Consider the following 18,456-nt stretch of genomic DNA (forward strand, 5'->3'; position numbering starts at 1 on the left):
ACGGAGTGGAGGTCTTCCTCTTCCTCTGCTTCCCCCGGCGGGTACTGCGTCGAATACTTTCAGAGCTGAAGTGTTTTCGTCCATCCGAACAACATGAACTAGCCAGCGTAGCCGCTGTCTATTAATTCGCTGAACTATGTCGATGTGGTCGTATATCTCGTACAGCTCATCGTTCCATCGAATGCGATATTCGCCGTGGCCAACGCGCAAAGGACCATAAATCTTTCGCAGAACTTTTCTCTCGAAAACTCGCAACGTCGACTCATCCGTTGTTGACATCGTCCAAGCCTCTGCACCCTATAGCAATTGCCTACTCAGTCCGAAGTAGCAACTGTTGGCAGGAGTTATTCTGCGTTGGATTTCTAGGCTGACATTGTTGGTGGTATTTACGCTGGTTCCAAGATAGACGAAATTATTTACAACTTCAAAGTTATGACTGTCAACAGTGACGTGAGTGCCAAATCGCGAGTGCGACATCGGCATACGCCAGGAGTTGTACACTCTTATAGAAGATGGTACCTTCTCTATTTAGTTCTGCAGCTCGAACTATTTTCTCCAGAAGCAGGTTGAAAAAGTCGCACGATAGGGAATCGCCTTGTCTGAAACCTCGTTTGGTATCGAACGGCTCGGAGAGGTCCTTCCCGATTCTCGAAATATTTCGATGCATAGGAAAAAACATCGATTCACATTTTTGATTAGCATCCCTATGGCAGCATGAGGTTCTGTGACTATAAAAAGATAGTTTCCTACTACCTAGAAGTTCCGAAGTTCTCAAGTAAATTTATTAGATAATTATTATTAGACAATTATACCGAGTGTTTTGCAGCTAAAGGACCGAGGTCGAGGAGTCGTCAATTAGTGAACGCCCTTTGAGCGAATTGCCATAGACGTAGCTGATCCATTTCCTATTAGTAAATTAAAAAACAAATATAGTTTGGTAGTCATGGACTATTTCAGCAAATAGCCAGGGGTATACGCAACTCCTAACCAAGAGGTGGAGGTATTCATCAGCAATTGGTGTTCCAATAGAATAACATTTTGACCAAGGAAGGAATTTGATTTAGATCTAATTGAGGAGATGTGCCTGAAACTTGGTATCCGGAAAACCCATACAACAAAACTACATCCGTAGTCCGATGGCATGGTATAACGATGAACGGAACTTTGGAAGAACGTTTGAGGAAAGTTATAGAAAAGAACGGGACAGACTACAGCAAGAGTAATTTTTGTAATGATTACACTATGGAACATTTTTGGGATTATTGTCTGGGGGGTGAGAAATCCAAGTCACGGTGATGGTACTAGGTCAGTATGGTAAAACCCTCAAAGGGTTTGGCGTTCGTATGTGTCAGTTTTTTTTATGACCTTTTAAATTTTTTCCTTATCTTGATGTTTTTTAGCTTATTTTTTGTTTTTTTTTTGCCAAAATGTTACAACTAAGCGAACTAGACAGCGAAATTCGTAGTTGGCAGAGTGTACGAATGGCGATGTTTTGGTAAAACTCCTCATAACCGGACATCCACCGTGTTTTTACATAAAACTTTTGATCAACATCTTTTACCACATAATCGAACTCTTACTCAAGGTAATAATTTTTCGCACAGTTTTCTACCATCTTGCTTAATTTTAGTAATTTGTCGTTAACACCGGGCGTAAATGGTAGTGTATGGGACATCTCAAGACCCTTTGGTATTATTTTGTTTTTTAGAAATTACTTAAGATGACATCCTAGCAATATAATAAATTTAAATTTTTTTATCTTTAGATATTTAATTATGTTTAATTTTTAATATTACAAGTACATATATACAATTTTATATATGTACATATGTATGTATATAATATTATTCTCCAATATTGAGTTAATAGTTTTTTTTGATCATTCCTTTCAAGAAAAAAGCAGAAAACACTTACCACGTTAGGTGAGAGGCATTTTGCTGTGAACCAACGGTTTTACATATGTACATACATACATATGTAAACAAACAAGACAAAATAAAGTCTTGGTTGCCCATTTCTTTGAAAGTGAGGATTTTGCAAATCTATTGAATTTGCTGCATATAAGTATGTATGTATATAATTTTATTTAATTTTAGGATTTCAAAATGTGAAAGAACAACACAGGAGTGGCTGCAGCATTACAGCATATTATTTAAACATAAATATTTTTTCATTCGCACATGTATGAAATACATATATATTTACAAATAAAGTTTTGTCCGAATTATAATATGTACATATATATATTTTTATTCAAACTAATTTGTTTACATGGTTTGCACACATCTAAATTTTTATTTATAATTTTCATAACGTAAAACGTAAAAACTAAAATCCAATTATTAAAAATGGTCTACGTATTTATAAATAACTACACGTTACGGACGGTAGAAGCGGTGTTGAGTTTTCACTTACATTGAAACAGCAATATTGCTCAAATGAGAAACACAATTACGTTGTCACAACGGAAGGGCGGCACGTGAAAAACTAAATCAAGCATAACTCAAAAGTACTATTTAATTACAACTCTGCGTGCCAAAAGGGGTTTCTATCTACAAATATACTTCTGAGCCGTTGCTACTACCTTCTTCTTCTAAAATTTATGTGCTGAACACATAGAAAGCGACATCTGTAAAATATTAAAATATCACGTTCTTATGGACACAGTAATGTAGTCGGGCAGCTGTCTGAATAACTGTGTCGTCCATAAGAACGTGTGTATTTTAATACATTATATGACAGATGTCGCTTGAAGTCTGTCGCACTCTGTGTGTTGAGCACATGATACTTAATACAATGTACTAATTAATTTTACTAATATTTTAATAAAAACTGCTACAACTTTCTAAAATTGATGCTTTATTAATAAATTATGTATACTTTGCTAATGTTAATTAATTTTAGCAGTTTTTAAAGCTCGGTTCAATTACTACTTGCGTTTTAATATAAATTGAGAAAATAATATAATTGAATAATCATAAAGTTTGATATTTTAAATATTGAAATATGATTAATTATACATTTAATAAATTGATGTCTACATCGTCAATTATTTTAGGATTGCTTGAAACTTTCTTTTCCGTGGAAAATGCAGAGGTAGTGTAGTATTCGATGAGGGTTGCATTTTATGTCTTTATTTTCACTGGAAAACCGTTGGAAAAGTAGGAAAATTTTTAGTACGAAGCCGTTAACCCTGAATGCACACTGCTACTAGTAGATACAGTGCATTTATACTGGTTTACTTCGAGTGATCAGAGTGGTTTAGCGAAGTTGTTTCTCTTTTCTCTTTCAGTTTTGTTTGTGATTTCGTCGGGTAAGGTGTGTGTAGTCGTGCCGATTTTGCATTTTGTGGCTTTAATAAGTGAAGTAGTACATAAGGATTTTTAGCTGTCTCTATATGTATACATTTACTTGTTTATTCCATTGTGTGTACACTTAGTGGTGTAGCGTTAGCAGTGGAAAGTCATTCCTTATCTCAGATAAAAATTGGGAGTTTCAAGTTCTTGTAGTGAATCTAAAGTTTTTGTAAAAATTTTTAAATAATATAAATCCACAAAATCAAAACTTAGTAAAAACTAAAATCACCAAACAATCAAATAAAATCGAAAAACACAAATATATATATACATATACATATATAAAAATGGCATCCGAGGTAAGTCAGACACCAGTCACTGAAAATAAGGTTGCTGAAGAGGCGGCGGCGACGGCAGCGACCAAGCCAGAAATAACAGCTACAGAGGCAGTAGCAGCCAAGGAGAATAACGCTGAAAGCAATGGTGCTGATACAGCGAACGCACAAGAGAAAGGTGACGACACAAAGGCGTCGGCCGGTGAAGACACAAAGAAAGATGGAGACAATGCTACTGCTGCAGCAGCAGCCAACAGCAAAACCGAACCAGCACCAAAGTTCAATGTGCATAAAACAAACTTTGAGAAGGATGTAATATATCTGTATCAGTTCTCCCGCACTCCTTTGCTGCCATCGCTATCACCATATTGTCTAAAAGTTGAAACATGGCTGCGTCTGGCCGGCCTCAAATACGAGGTAAGAAATTTTGATCTACACACATACATACATACATAGATATATTTGCACAGAAAAGATTTTAATTATGTACATGCTAAATCCAGCTAAAATAATGGGACAAAATCTACATATGGCTAGTTAGGGTAATACAGGATTCAATATTCAGGCATACATAGATGCAAAATGTGTATATGTATTTATGTAGCTCGGTAGATATGTAAATCTGTGTACGCATATGTACGCTATCCATTATAACAACACCACCGCCACCGCATACACTTTGTCATTTCATATCCCCACACAAAAATTCAAAACTCGCCATATTGAATTTTATGTCTCACACATTCACATACAGCGTTTCCGCTGGAAAAAGGGCAGTTGCCTTGCCTTGACTTGCCCTGTTCCTTGTTGTGTATCACTCCTTGTTCGCGCTGAGCATAAGCTGGTTGGTTGCTATGAGTTGAGTTGTTGTTGAGACTGGAAAGTCGCTTCCAGTGTCGCTACACTACCCGGCCTGTACCGCGCAATATGTATACATGCATGCATATGCTTACTTGCGCTCACACGAGCAAAGGCATCACTCATTCTGTTGTTACTCTTTTATTTATGTTGCGTCGCGAGAGCGAGATGGAACCGAACCATAGTTATGTACGCGTTATATTGCAATAAAACTGCATACTACATGTACATATTAACTTGAAATAGGAATACGTGTGTGTTTTCATATTTATGTATGCTTGCATTCTTTTTGAAATGATGTGCAGGTGTTGCAGCTCTGAAAGTTTGCAATAATAAATATGTAAATAGCATGCTGGTTTGAAATCAGGTGCCCAAAGTTGTTTCAAATTGAAATGCAACTATACCAAAGCACTTGTATAAAATTTTGTAATACATAAATATATTCATACATATATGTACATACATACATATGTGTGGTACATACATACAATTCTATGCTTAATTCATATCAGAGCGTTGCAGGATCGATTGCAGCGCACCAGGGGGCACGAAGTCGTTAAATGAGATACAAAACAGAAATAGAGCAACTCTTGCTTATACGTACAAATATACACACGCTTAAATGCAAGTATGTATGTATGGACATGTATGCCTGCTTATGTACATATACATACATACATACATATGTACATACTTATGCGCAAATAGTTGGTTTATTTGCGCGATCGTCATAGAAAAAAGTTTTTGCACACCAATTTGCTGTGTATTTTCGTATTACCTTAAAATTAATTTTTTTTATTAAGCGTTTTAGTTTTTAACTGCAAACAAGTTTGGCGTTTACTATGATTATTTTTTTGTTTTGTTATTAGAGTAAAATATTACATTTTTCTGCAACGGGTGCATTTAACCTGCATACCACATGTTTGTATGTGTGCTCTGAGGCTTTTGCCCGTAGTAATTTATAACAAAGAAAAAATTTATTCATATTTGCTTACATACATATGCATATAACTTTTTTGATACCTAACACAAGCAGATCTTTTAACTTCTTTAATACTTTCCTTGCTTTACTTCAACATGAAATATATTCACATACATACATATGTAATTCAAATGTTAATTTTAATAACTCAAGAATAGTAAAATAACTGCAATTTTCATTTATGCGTTTAGATGAAAAAAGGCAGAAGTGTTATAATATTCCTTGACTGGGATTCTAAGGTTAGACATTTATAGTAAATTCGTAAAATATCAAAATACTCTTTAAAAATGTTAATCAAGAGACTACTTTTTAATCTACATACATATATATCGAGTACATTAAATTTTTTATAACTTTTAATATAACATTCAAATTAATTTAAGTATGCTGTCTTTTTAATTCAATAAATAAAAGTATATACATATATTTTTTTTTAATTTCATGAATGCTCATAAGCCTTTTCCTTTTTCCTTAAAATAAAATATTAAATAAATACTATGTTTTTATATATAGGTTCATAATTTGATTTTTTATATGACAAAAATAAATTATTTTCTTATGAATTTATATATATTTGAATTCCATTTCTCAAAAGAAAATATTTTGTAAAAAATGAATAATAACTTTTGTACATAAATTTATAAAAAAATGTATTTTATTGCTATTTTGCCAAAATAAACTAGTTTTTTTTATATACATATGTATGTACATGTTCACAAGAAATAATAAATAGAAACTAACGTGAAAAGCTGAACAAATTTGTAATCGTAACCTTACGTGTTTGAAACTATAATTAATAAAATAATTTTAACTAAAATGTACATAATTCATTTTGTTACTATGTAGGAATGAAGACACAATATTACTAATATCTGTTTTTCTATCTTGTCATTTCATTAATATTTTAGCTGTTTTTAGTATCTCAACTTTCTATATCTTAAATTCATAATTCTGCTTCTTAAAAAAAAATAAAAAGAACATCCTTGAAAAATTTACGAACGAAATCGTCACAATACAGTATATAATTTTTTGTGACGCTTAATATATAAATTACTTTAATGATACATTTTTTCAACTTTAATTCTTTCACACATACTTTCGTATATGCATGTCTTTTGTTTATTAATTATTGTTAATGCCATTTGTTTCCTATAATTCAATAAAATCTATACATACATACATATTTAACTTTATGTGTGTTCGTGTCGCTTGCCTCAAAATGCGTGAACATGGAGGCAGAAGCACTGTAAACGCACTTCAGACTCCACAACAAATCTATAAAATTTATTTTCTCACATACTTGCCTCATGCGTCATGCATGGATTTTAACTTTACTCAACTTAATTAAAATTGATGAACAATTTTTAAATGTGCTTAAACTTGAAAAGTTCAGATTTCCCACCATTTCACTAAATACTCGTATCGCACACACACTACCAACCAACCAATCAACTATCGCCCTCATAACGAGATATTCAAATTCAATACATTACAACCAACAACCCCTAAACAAATGACCAAAGTCGACACTCCTATTGTTAGTTACTTTATCAATCCACTGGAACTGTGGATATCGGCCCTAAACTAAAATGAAAAAAAGGCATATGCGAACTTCAGCAGATTAGTTTACCCGTACATTAGCTTGATGTACAGTCGTTAAATACCAGAAAATGGTGTAAAATATAATATAAAATACTACAGTTTCTGCTTTCAAGTAAAAGGCATGAATGCACGCAAGACTAAACACTCATAAAAAATACTTACATATATGTATATGGAACATTGTATTTGTATTTGAGCATTTATGATTCAACTGTAGTTGTTGTTTGCTTAATTTTTGTACATGCGACAATGGTGTTGTTGTGTTTGCCTATTTGGCGCTCAGATCAACGCTGATTACAGTGTCTAAGCGTGCTCTGTTAATCCTTTGAGGTGTTTCTTTGACATTTGATTACAGCCAAGTGTAAGGTGTAGGGTCCACCTGATATGATTCACATCGTTGCTGCTTCTTATTTACTTGCGCATTTGACCTATCTTAATGCAAATTTGTAATACACTAGAATTTCGTGCATTTAGCTGAATTTTCCAAATTTGAGTAGGCAACACTGCTCAAAAATGGCCGATTTTTGCTATTTTTTGACAGATGTCGCTTGAAGTCTGCCGCCTCCTTTGCGTTTACAGCATCAGAGGTAAGCAGTTTTATAGCCCTGACAGACGAGCAAAATTAATGCGCTTTAAGCAACGCTAATGCGCATTGAAATTTTATGGTGACAGACGGCAGACTTGTGCATTTGGACAGCTGATAGTGAAATTTGTTTATTTATTAAAACAAAAAGTGAAATGAAAGTGTGTGAAAAAGTGTAAAAAATGAAGAATATTGGAAAAATGGATAGCAAACTGTGCGTTGTTTATTTTCTGTCATCTAAAAATATTAAAAGTTGTTTTTGTTAATATACTTGCACATAATTTAATTAGCAATATAAAAACTGTTTACCTCTGGAGCTGTAAACACAAACAAGGCGGCAGATTTCAAGCGACATCTGTCAAAAAATAGCAAAAATCGGCCATTTTTGAGCAGTGTTGCCTACTAAATTCAGCCAAATGCACGAAATTTTTGTGCATTACAAACTTGCATTCACATGGGTCAAATGCGCAAATAAATGTAAATTAAGCCCGCTAATGCATATTAGCGCTGTCATCTGTCAGGGCTATTATATTGCCAATTAAATTATGTGCAAGTATATTAACAAAAACAAACTTTAATATTTTTAGCTTTTTCTCACACAATCAATTATTGCTTTTAATTTCACTCTATTATCTTTTAACGTAGTTAATAATAAACGAATTTTTTCGTTAAATTTATATTGATTTTCCAAAAATACCAAAATTTCTATTAATAATTTATTTTATTCATTTTTATTTCACTTTTTTTTTTATAAATAAACAAATTTCACTATCAGCTGTCTAAATGCACAAGTCTGCCGTCTGTCACCATAAAATTTCAATGCGCATTAGCGTTGCTAAAGGCGCATTACTTTTGCTCGCCTGTCAGGGCTATTAGCCAAGCTTTACTGGCAGACTTAAATAAAAGCGTTAAGGGGCCGTTACCGCGTTAACGCCGACCCGGCATCCCTATACAAAGCATCAACTTTATGTCAATTTCTCACATAAATTTTGAAATGATTACAAATAAATAAAAATCAAAACGAATTAATTTATTACTAATATTTTCATTCATTTGTATATGCTTTAAACATGGCGTGTCAAGAAATTAAAAAAAAAAATATTAATACTTAACGCATTCGCAAAATCGAATTTTTAACCCTCAGCGTTTATTTAGGTATATGCTACACAAAATCTATAGAATTTTCGATAGAAATTTGTAATTTTTATTTAAGGACAGCAGTTACTGCTGTAGCGAATGTTATTGTTAAGCTTTGGCCAGCATAGGGTGGGGCATCTATATAGAATATAAAAACATATCCTTACACACATGCATATAACCACTTATAGGCTCACACACATACATATAGTATAACCATGCATAGTTGCATTGAGTTAATATGTAGTTCGTATATAAACGCGCTTCTCCGTACAGTAAGCGCTTGTGACAGTCGACGGTTTGGAAATGGAAAGTAAACAATTCGGCTTCGACTGCAATGACGGTGTGGCGGTTGATTATGTGAAGTGACGACTCGGCTTTGACGGCATTGGCCTCCTCCTCTGTGTTGTTGCTGTCACCGCACGTTAATTATGATTCGCTTCTTTGTGTATAGCCTTGGTTTAAGAGATAAGGCGCTCATGCACAAAACAACAATAGCTATAACTTACGCGTCCAGCAACCGCGTTAACCAGGAAGAAAAGCAATACTTGTATAACAACGCGAACATTTCACTGCCTTATATTGTTATTAAGTATTATATACATATGTATGTATATGATAGATGAACGTCAGTATGCCATCTACTAATTGAGCGTGACTGTTTTTTTATACTAAGCGAGTCAGTGTTATCAGCGCAAAGCCATCAGTCAGATACGGTTATTAATGTAAACTGAGAAAAGTTTACTAATAAAACATCCGTTCGTGTCATTGTATCGTAATTGTGTCTCATTAAAGACGACAGCATAGGAATAAAAAAAATATAACAGCAACAGTAAAATGCACAGACAAACGCCAATATCAAGCATCCCTATGTGTTTCGATCGCGACAATCTTGAAGTTACTCGCCTCTCATATATACATATGTATATGTACATACATATATATGTACATATATGTGTGTACATATACATACAATAATGGTCATTTGAATGGATGTTTGCATCTGCATGCACAAATTTGATATAAAATTCCAAACAATGTATGTGAAGAAAATCCACATATACCCTGATAAATGCCGTTTAGGCAAAAATTCTCTGATTCATTGTTATATGAAACTATGTTATTTATTTATTTAATGTATTTTTTATTATGTGAATATTCCTTTCTTCTAACTTAACTTCGCTTATATACCGTCAACGACCGGAAAGGGCACAAGAGCTAATTAAATGATCATCAATTAAAAAGCTCTAAGCGCCATAAACGCGCCTGATTAATTCGTTGACATAATAACATACATACATACATATGTTACATCCTTTGAAAAAAAATTTGAGTATTTTTATGTGCAGAAAAAAATGATTAGACCCAATAAAAATGAAATAAATTCCATAATTTGTTCAACAAACGCCGCACATTGACTTTTATCAATTATTGATGTCCACATATACTTATAAAATTATTTAATCAAGTAAATACGATTAATTTATTTATACGAATCTGTATCTGTATGTACTGTCGCACTGTTAGTCTGTCTGTCTAATGTCGAAACAATGTGTGCCTCTCTGAGTCACTAACAACAACTAATATTGAAGACATAAAGGGAAACTTATGGTAATAAGACGACACCTATGTAGAGTTACCAGACTTTTGCTTGTAATCTGTTTTTACAAATTCTTTAGATACCGAAGTATAAGGCGAACTTTTTGGACTTGCTTATTTTATATAACATATATGCATATGTATATATATACAGCTGTTGACAGCTAATTAGAAACGCTTCCTTTTTTGTAGATGGCTGATCAGTATAATGATAAAAATTTTTGATATACCGTTATTTATATTCCTAAAAGTTTTTCATTGTTCGTGTTACTGTATTTACTACTAAATTCTCTCTGTTTTGTAGTTGTGAAGTTAAAGTTCTTTTAATTTTTTCCCAAATGGTAAATGCGTTACGATAGAGAAGGTGTTAAGTGCGACAGCTAATTAGAAACAGTTGTTTAAAGAATTAAAATTTCTCAAGGTGTTAATTTTTATTATTACTATTACTGATTTATAGTAAGTGTATGTTTCAAAGTTGTGGTTTAAAATATATTAAAATGTATATTCAAGTTTTTTAATGAGGAAACGCTGCAGCTGTACACCTACCCTTTGACCTTTGTCGGTTTGGAAAGATGTGCAAAGAAATTTTGAATGCCCAAACAATTTTTTTTGAATGTCCTTAAGCATATACAGAATTTTAAAACTATTTTAAATATTGCACGCAAAGAAAAAACCTGAAAAACTTCCACAGAAATATATCGTAGAATTAACACTATCTTCCAAAGAGACCCAAAAATAAAGTTCCACTGCGCGTAGGCTTTGCCAACTCTTATTATTACTCTCAGAGGCGGTATGTCATTTGGAACGATGTAACAAAAATTAATCGCTTAAGTCCTGATAGTCGAAGGTATGTTCGCCGTCAAATAATTTAAGAATTTGGTCCTCGCCATGTTTCACGCGTAGTTGAGTATGCTGGAAGATCAAACATGGTGTGGGGATGTTTTATGTGGAATGGTGTTGGTCCACTCCATAAGATTGATGGAATCAGGAGAAATAATGTCATGTTGTCATGGGCTGAAGAAAATTTTCCTGTTATAAGGAAGATAAAACTTCAAATAATACGTCTAAGTTGACACAAAAGTTTTTTTAATAAAAATATTATCAATGTTTTGGAGTCAAAATTCCGCCCAGACTTAAACCCTATAGAACATCTCTGGGTGATGTTAAAAGAGCCATATGCACCAAAAATATCCCAAATATGGATGTTCTTTGTGATGAAATTAGAACGGCATACATTGCAAGCTACACAATTGGTGCGCTGTCAGAGTCTTATAACGTAAATTCGGAATCGGTGTGAAGCAATATTAAAGTAAAAGGGATAACCAACTGACTCAAAGTAAGCAAGTTTTTGTTATATCATTATTTTTTGTTGATAAAATATTTTCGTTTCTAATTAGATGTCGCACCCAAATCGTGGATTCCACATGTTATTGTTAAAATCTTCAAAATAAAAATGAATTTTAAACAAAATTTTTATTATCAAAGTTTAAGTTTAACATAGGATTCAATAAAATAAGTGAAAATACAATAAATATATGAAAGTGATTTATTGGAAAATAACATAATTTACTTCAAAATAGGTTTCGTTTCTAATTATCTGTCAACAGCTGTGTATTGTATTTTGTGTGAATACGTATAAAATAATTTAACTTTATATAAGCCGCCGATTTTATAAACTCATATTTTTTTGAAAATGTTTAGGATTACAGTTACTCACCTGCGGAATTTGCATTGATAAGTACTAAGTGAAGATTTTATTTATAGACAGGAATCTTTTCTGATGGCCACATTATTTAAGTTAGAATAATTTTTTTATTATTATTATTTATACTTTCTCAACCAGTTGCTGCAGAGTATTATAGCTTTGTTCACCTAACGGTTGTACGTATCACTTAAAACTAAGCGATATCGATATAGGGTTATGTACATATACTTGTATATAAAAGATCAGGATGACGAGAAAATTTGAAATCCGGTTGACTGTCAATCTGTCCGTGCAAGCTGAAACTTGCTGTAACATTAACCGAAAACGTATAAAGTGCCATAACTTACCACTAAATTAAGATATAAAGCTGTAGTTTGGTACAGAGGATCGCATTAGCAAGGGGCACCTGCGGGCAGAATTTTTTTAAAAAGTGGTGGTGGCCCCGCTCTCTAACAACTTTGATGTACATATCTCCCAAGCCGCTTAAGCTACAACAACCAAATTTGCTGAGTATAACTCTTATAACAGCTTTTAGCGACAGTGTAAAAATGGATGAAAGCAGGGGATAACCCGTTTGTCACGAAGTTCAGAACCCCAGAGTTTAGCCAAGTCGGCTGTTTGTCCACCTGTATTTACCTGAAATTTATCCATTTTTTTTTGCACATGTTTGTTTATTCCCAAAAAGCTGCTCATTTGTCGGAACCGCCTATATCGGGTCATTATATTATATTATATATGTACATATGTATGTAGCTGACATACAGACTGATCGATAAAAATAAAGTCCTTGTATAGAAAACTTTTTATTTAACAATATATCTGCACGAAGATTGGCATATGTATGTAGATCATTAGTGAAGACATTAAATTTTTTTTTAACTTACATGGAACTGTACTATGAGTTCTCACTGTTAAGTTTTGAAAATTAAAAATCGAATCAAATTTTTTATTGAAAATGCATTTACATACATATATCATTTTCGTTGAATATAAAGTCATATGCCAACCATATGCATATCGAACTCGTATTATCTGGAAATGACCATCTATTTTTTTATATATGTATGTATGTATGTACATACATACATATGTATTTTATCGATAAATTAAATGTCTCTCTAGACCTCTATTAAAGCTTGATGGCTTAATATTAGTTAGAGGATGTAAAGGATCAGTGAAGCTTCATAAAGCATTAAAACCAAAGAACTACACAATGTTCAACAAGAAATGTTAACAAGTCTCGCTAAGAGCTCGCCCTTTATACTTGCTCTCTGCTTAAGTTTCATTAAAAAGTGTATGCTATAAATAGAGTTTAGCGTATCTCTGAAAAATCAACAGTTGAATTAATCAATTAAAGACAGTGCAATTCATAATGAACCCTCCAACTATATTCATTACACACTGACATGTGTAGAGAAATGCGTGGATATATGTATATGTGTGTGCTTTGGAGTGCTTTTGTATGTACATATGTATGGGTATATAAAAAGTTCAAATTATCCCAAAAAGTCCAACACTTGCTGCATATATTTTGTGCGCATTTACATAAGTATATATGTATGTCACTTAAATGATTTCATATATGAATACAGTTGGCTACGACACGATATGTATGTATGTACAGATATACAAACATACATATGTGCGCACGAGTGTGTCGCCTTCGCTTTCGCCGGCCGGAAAACAGACAGCGGAGACAATTGTTAACAGAAAAGTCGCTTATTGGACCGAGTGCTCGCTTCGCTTTTTGGGCGCAAATTACACGCTTACATGGATATATATGTATATTTGTAAATATATGAGTTTTGTAAGTACAACGCACCCCAAATGGCAGGCGCTTGCGAACTGACCAATTTGTTTGTATGCATTTATATACAAATTAAGTATAGTTGTCTATTTTTAGGGTGTGGGAGTTGAATTGCCAATAGCAATATGCTAAATTGACAATTTTCTCTCTTCACTCACCTTACGCCATTTCCAGGATTTCTCAGCGTTTGCCCTATGTAGGATGCCTGCAGAGTGGGACGCTCAAACTCGAGCCGAGCGCAAAGCGTGGCTTGGCTTTGAGTGTTCACTTTGCAAGCACCCGTAAGTGTTTTCGTGGTGGCGTTAATGTGATGCAGGATGCAAGCGACGATATAAATACAAATGTATGTATATATACAATTATGATTATATTTACAACAAGTAAGGAAGACTAAGTTCGGGTGTCACCGAACATTTTATACTCTCGCATGATAAAGTGATAATCGAGATTTCATTATCCGTCATTTAAATATTTGTTTTATTTTGCTGTAAAATTAATTAGATTAGTAGTTCCTGAGATATGGTTTTTGGTCCATAAGTGGGCGACGCCACGCCCATATTCAATTTTTAAAAAAAGCCTGGGTGCACCCATCCTTCTGCCATTTCTTACGTAAAATTTAGTGTTTCTGACGTTTTTTGTTAGTCGGCTAACGCACCTTTAGTGATTTTCAACATAACCTTTGTATGGGAGGTGGGGGTGGTTATTATCCAATTTCTTCCATTTTTGAACTGTATATGGAAATGCCTGAAGGAAACGACTCTATAGAGTTTGGTTGACATAGCTATAGTAGTTTCCGAGATATGTACAAAAAACTTAGTAGGGGGCAGGGCCACGCCCACTTTTCCAAAAAAAATAGGTTTTCGGTTTTCGCCATTTTGTGGGCGTGGCAGTGGGCCGATTTTGCCCATCTTCGAACTTAACCTTCTTATGGAGCCAAGAAATATGTACGTGTACCAAGTTTCATCATGATATCTCAATTTTTACTCAAGTTACAGCTTGCACAGACGGGCGGCCGACAGACGGACGGACGGACAGACAGACATCCGGATTTCAACTCTACCCGTCACCCTGATCACTTTGGTATATATAACCCTATATCTGACTCTTTTAGTTTTAGGACTTACAAACAACCGTTATGTGAACAAAACTATAATACTCTCCTTAGCAACTTTGTTGCGAGAGTATAAAAACATTTATAATTATATATTGTATATGTATATACAAATTTATATTTATATATTAACAGACATATTTATATACATACATATGTACATATAGTGCTTAAAAGGGGCATAAATGTGAGTCATAAACTCTCTTCAACGCGTTGCCAGTGCAATCAAATGTGTAGGGCGTGCTATAACTAGATAGGTATATACATAAATGTGTGTATGGAGATGTATGCTCAACAGCATTGCGCTTGTGCAGTTTGCCTGAAACTGCGATTGAGTAGTTACGGCGTGCTTCTTGGAAGTACAGACAATAAATTGGATTGGATTTGACTGGAATGAAATAAATAAAGGCACATATACATATATACACACCAACATAAGTATACATAAGTATGTATGTAAAAGAGCTGAGCGTGCAAGTGTTCCGAAGGAAACACTTTGCGTCGAGCGAACTATGGGCTTTTTCTCCTAGCAGCAGCACTCCAGCAACAATCTAACTTCTCTCTCAATATCATAGCTTTACTTGTTTTTGTGATACGATATCAAGTATGCTTCGCCCTTTAATGCGCATATTTACAGTTCTTAAGCCTTCTCAACCGGATTTACTAATCGAGTGCCGCTTGCTGAACACACAAGTCAGCAACTATACTATTTTTTGCTGAAAAAAATGAAATTGTTAAAAAAAGGCAAACAAATTGTAAAAATGCAGTGGGAATGCAAATGCTTAATTGGCGCAATGAATTAATAAAGAAAATTTCTTGTCTGCTATGTATATATGTATATGCTGCACCTTGCAACCCAACCAAGTACTTCCAGTTGTAAATGTGTGTATGTATGTACATATATATATAAATATACATATATACAGGCGATTACATGTACTCTGAATGTACATACATACATACATATGTATTGTACAGATGGTAGTGTATACAACAGACTCGGATACTTTGAATTGTGTATCATTGGAAATTTATGGCCCCACCCTGTTGGAGTCGCAATGTATTCTGGAAAATGATAAACACGCCAACCACACCCATACACTATGACAGAGGGTATGTAATCGACTTAAAGCATTCACATACATAAGGCGGCAACTGCACTCCATTCCCTTTGCTTTCTCGCGCTCTAACCGAGTGGGGAAACTTTTCGCAGGACTTATGTACATACATACATACTTATATATTCATAGATTTACATATATGGATAGAATAATCAGGTTCGCGAGGTGGTACAAAATGAGCGTGGAAATGTGATGGAAAATGAACTGGAGAGAATTGCTGTTAATTTGTATGAAATTAGTGAGCGGCAAATCAGTTGAAATTATCGAATATAACATTTGGCATCATTCGTTGAGATATTAAAATGGTTTTCTTTATATACACATGTAAATATGTTTGTATATTTACATAATGCATATATACTAGTCTCATGTTCAATCACAACAACGGCAACATGTTGAGCACAATAGTTGTACATAAATGCTTGTATGTACATATTTATGTAGTGCAGTAAAATCTGTATAAAAGAGGTGTGAGTAGTTGGCTAATTTAACTGCATAAACAAGCAAAATCCAAATCTTGAAACATGCCAATAATTTTTGCACCACTCTTTTATGACATGGTACTGTTGAAATATTTCAAAAAAAACGTTTGGGAAGGAGTTGTAAAGTTTTTTCATTGACATATTTTATTATTTTTAGATGAAGTATCAAACGTTCCGACCAAAAATTTGAAGTGATTAAATTACATTTGATCTGGACTGTCCTCACCGCCTTTAAAGTCAAAAAAGAGTATAATAATTTCTTTCTTTGATTTATTATGTTAACAATTATTTCTAGAGAAATTTCAAATTATTGTTTTTTAACAAGAATATTTTTCTAATAATTTAAAGTAAGAAAAACAGAAAAATCTGATATCAGTTCTCATTTTCAATTCAAAACTATTATTTAAACTTATATTCGTTAAACCCATTTAAGACGCCAAATTTCTAGCTGTGAGATTGAGACTAACTTAAAGATGCCAAAACAAATATACATACACATATAAAAATGCATCAAAATGCAATTATTAAAAGACTTACATAGAGTGTTGAGTTACTGAATGACACTTTGAGCACATGCGTAGGTGCATTTACACGTAGTGTATATATGTATATGAAAGAATATTTATTAACGAAAAAATCTGCGGTTGTAGTTCTATTAATAATATGAATTATTTAATTTGCTTATTTCTAAATAATTCGTGTGATTATATAATTTTAATTTAAAACAAATTAATTGTTATACTATTGCAACCTGTTGCTACAGAGTATAATAGTTTTGTTCACCTAACGGTTGAACGTAGCATGTAAAACTAAACTAGATAGATTGTAGAAACTAACGAGATAGGTAGGGTTGTATATGTACTTATGTATATATAAATAGTCAGGATAACGTGAAAAGTTGAAATTCGGGTGACTGTCTGTCTGTACGTCCGTCCGTGCAAGTAAAAATTGAGACCACTTGGTATGCAGGTTCCTTAGCACAAAAAAAATTACGAGTTCGTAGAAGGACGTATTGGACCACAACTACGCCTACAAAACGCCATTAACCATAAACGTATAAACTGCCATAACTAAGCACTAAATTAAGATATAAAACTGTAATTAGACACATGGGATCACAGTAGCAAGGGCCATCTGTGGGTAAAATTTTTTTAAAAAGTGGGCTTGGTCCCGCCCTCTAATATGTTTAATGTACGTATCTCCTAAACCAGTAAAGCTACAACTACCAAGTTTTCTAAGCTCAAATATTATAAGAACTCGTACCGACAGTATGAAAATGGATGAAACTGAAGCTAACCCAGCTCCTTCCCCATATAACGGTCTTTTAAAAACTACTAAAAACACAATAAATCAATAACTAATTACGTCAAAAAAATTAAATTTTACCTCCGGCATGATATGAGAGGGCTTTATGAAACCCGGTGTGTAAATTGGACAATGGTTTTGGCCCACTGTTTGGAGATATCCCATATATCGGTCTGTCGGTATTTCGACTAAATTTGGTACGTGGCATTATTTTAATATTCCTATAACACAGTGTGGAAATTGGCGAAATCGGACTACAACCACGGCAATTTCCCATATAACATAATTTAAAATTCCATTTGATTCTTATACTTTCCAGCACACAAATGAAGAAGTAAATAATATAACAGAATAAAATTTTGCAATAAAAATTATCTTAAATTATGCCACCTTTTGACCAAAAATTGTACAATTCCAACCAAAACGATTCAGGACCTTAGGTACCGAATATGTGAACCCCAGTATCTATAGTTGATTTTTGACCGAAAATATAGGTAAATATATGAGATATACAATTGCAATTCAGGCAGAAT

At 33.5% G+C, this 18,456-nt stretch overlaps 1 protein-coding gene across 2 annotated transcripts in view; it reads left to right on the plus strand.

The window, feature by feature from the left end:
- Positions 1-3,247: 3,247 nt before the first annotated feature.
- The window catches only part of LOC120776973 (failed axon connections), a 32,671-nt gene continuing 17,462 nt past the window's right edge, over positions 3,248-18,456 (plus strand). The window contains exons 1-2 of one of the 2 annotated variants that reach the window (XM_040108066.1): positions 3,254-3,318; positions 3,440-4,048. In XM_040108066.1, the coding sequence (XP_039964000.1) occupies positions 3,644-4,048 (405 nt within the window). In that variant the 5' untranslated portion in view covers positions 3,254-3,318; positions 3,440-3,643. Of the gene's footprint in view, positions 4,049-18,456 lie in introns of both variants that reach the window. The other variant, XM_040108067.1, reaches the window with a different exon arrangement.

This window comes from Bactrocera tryoni, chromosome 5 (assembly GCF_016617805.1).
Source record: "Bactrocera tryoni isolate S06 chromosome 5, CSIRO_BtryS06_freeze2, whole genome shotgun sequence".
NCBI lineage: Eukaryota > Metazoa > Arthropoda > Insecta > Diptera > Tephritidae > Bactrocera > Bactrocera tryoni.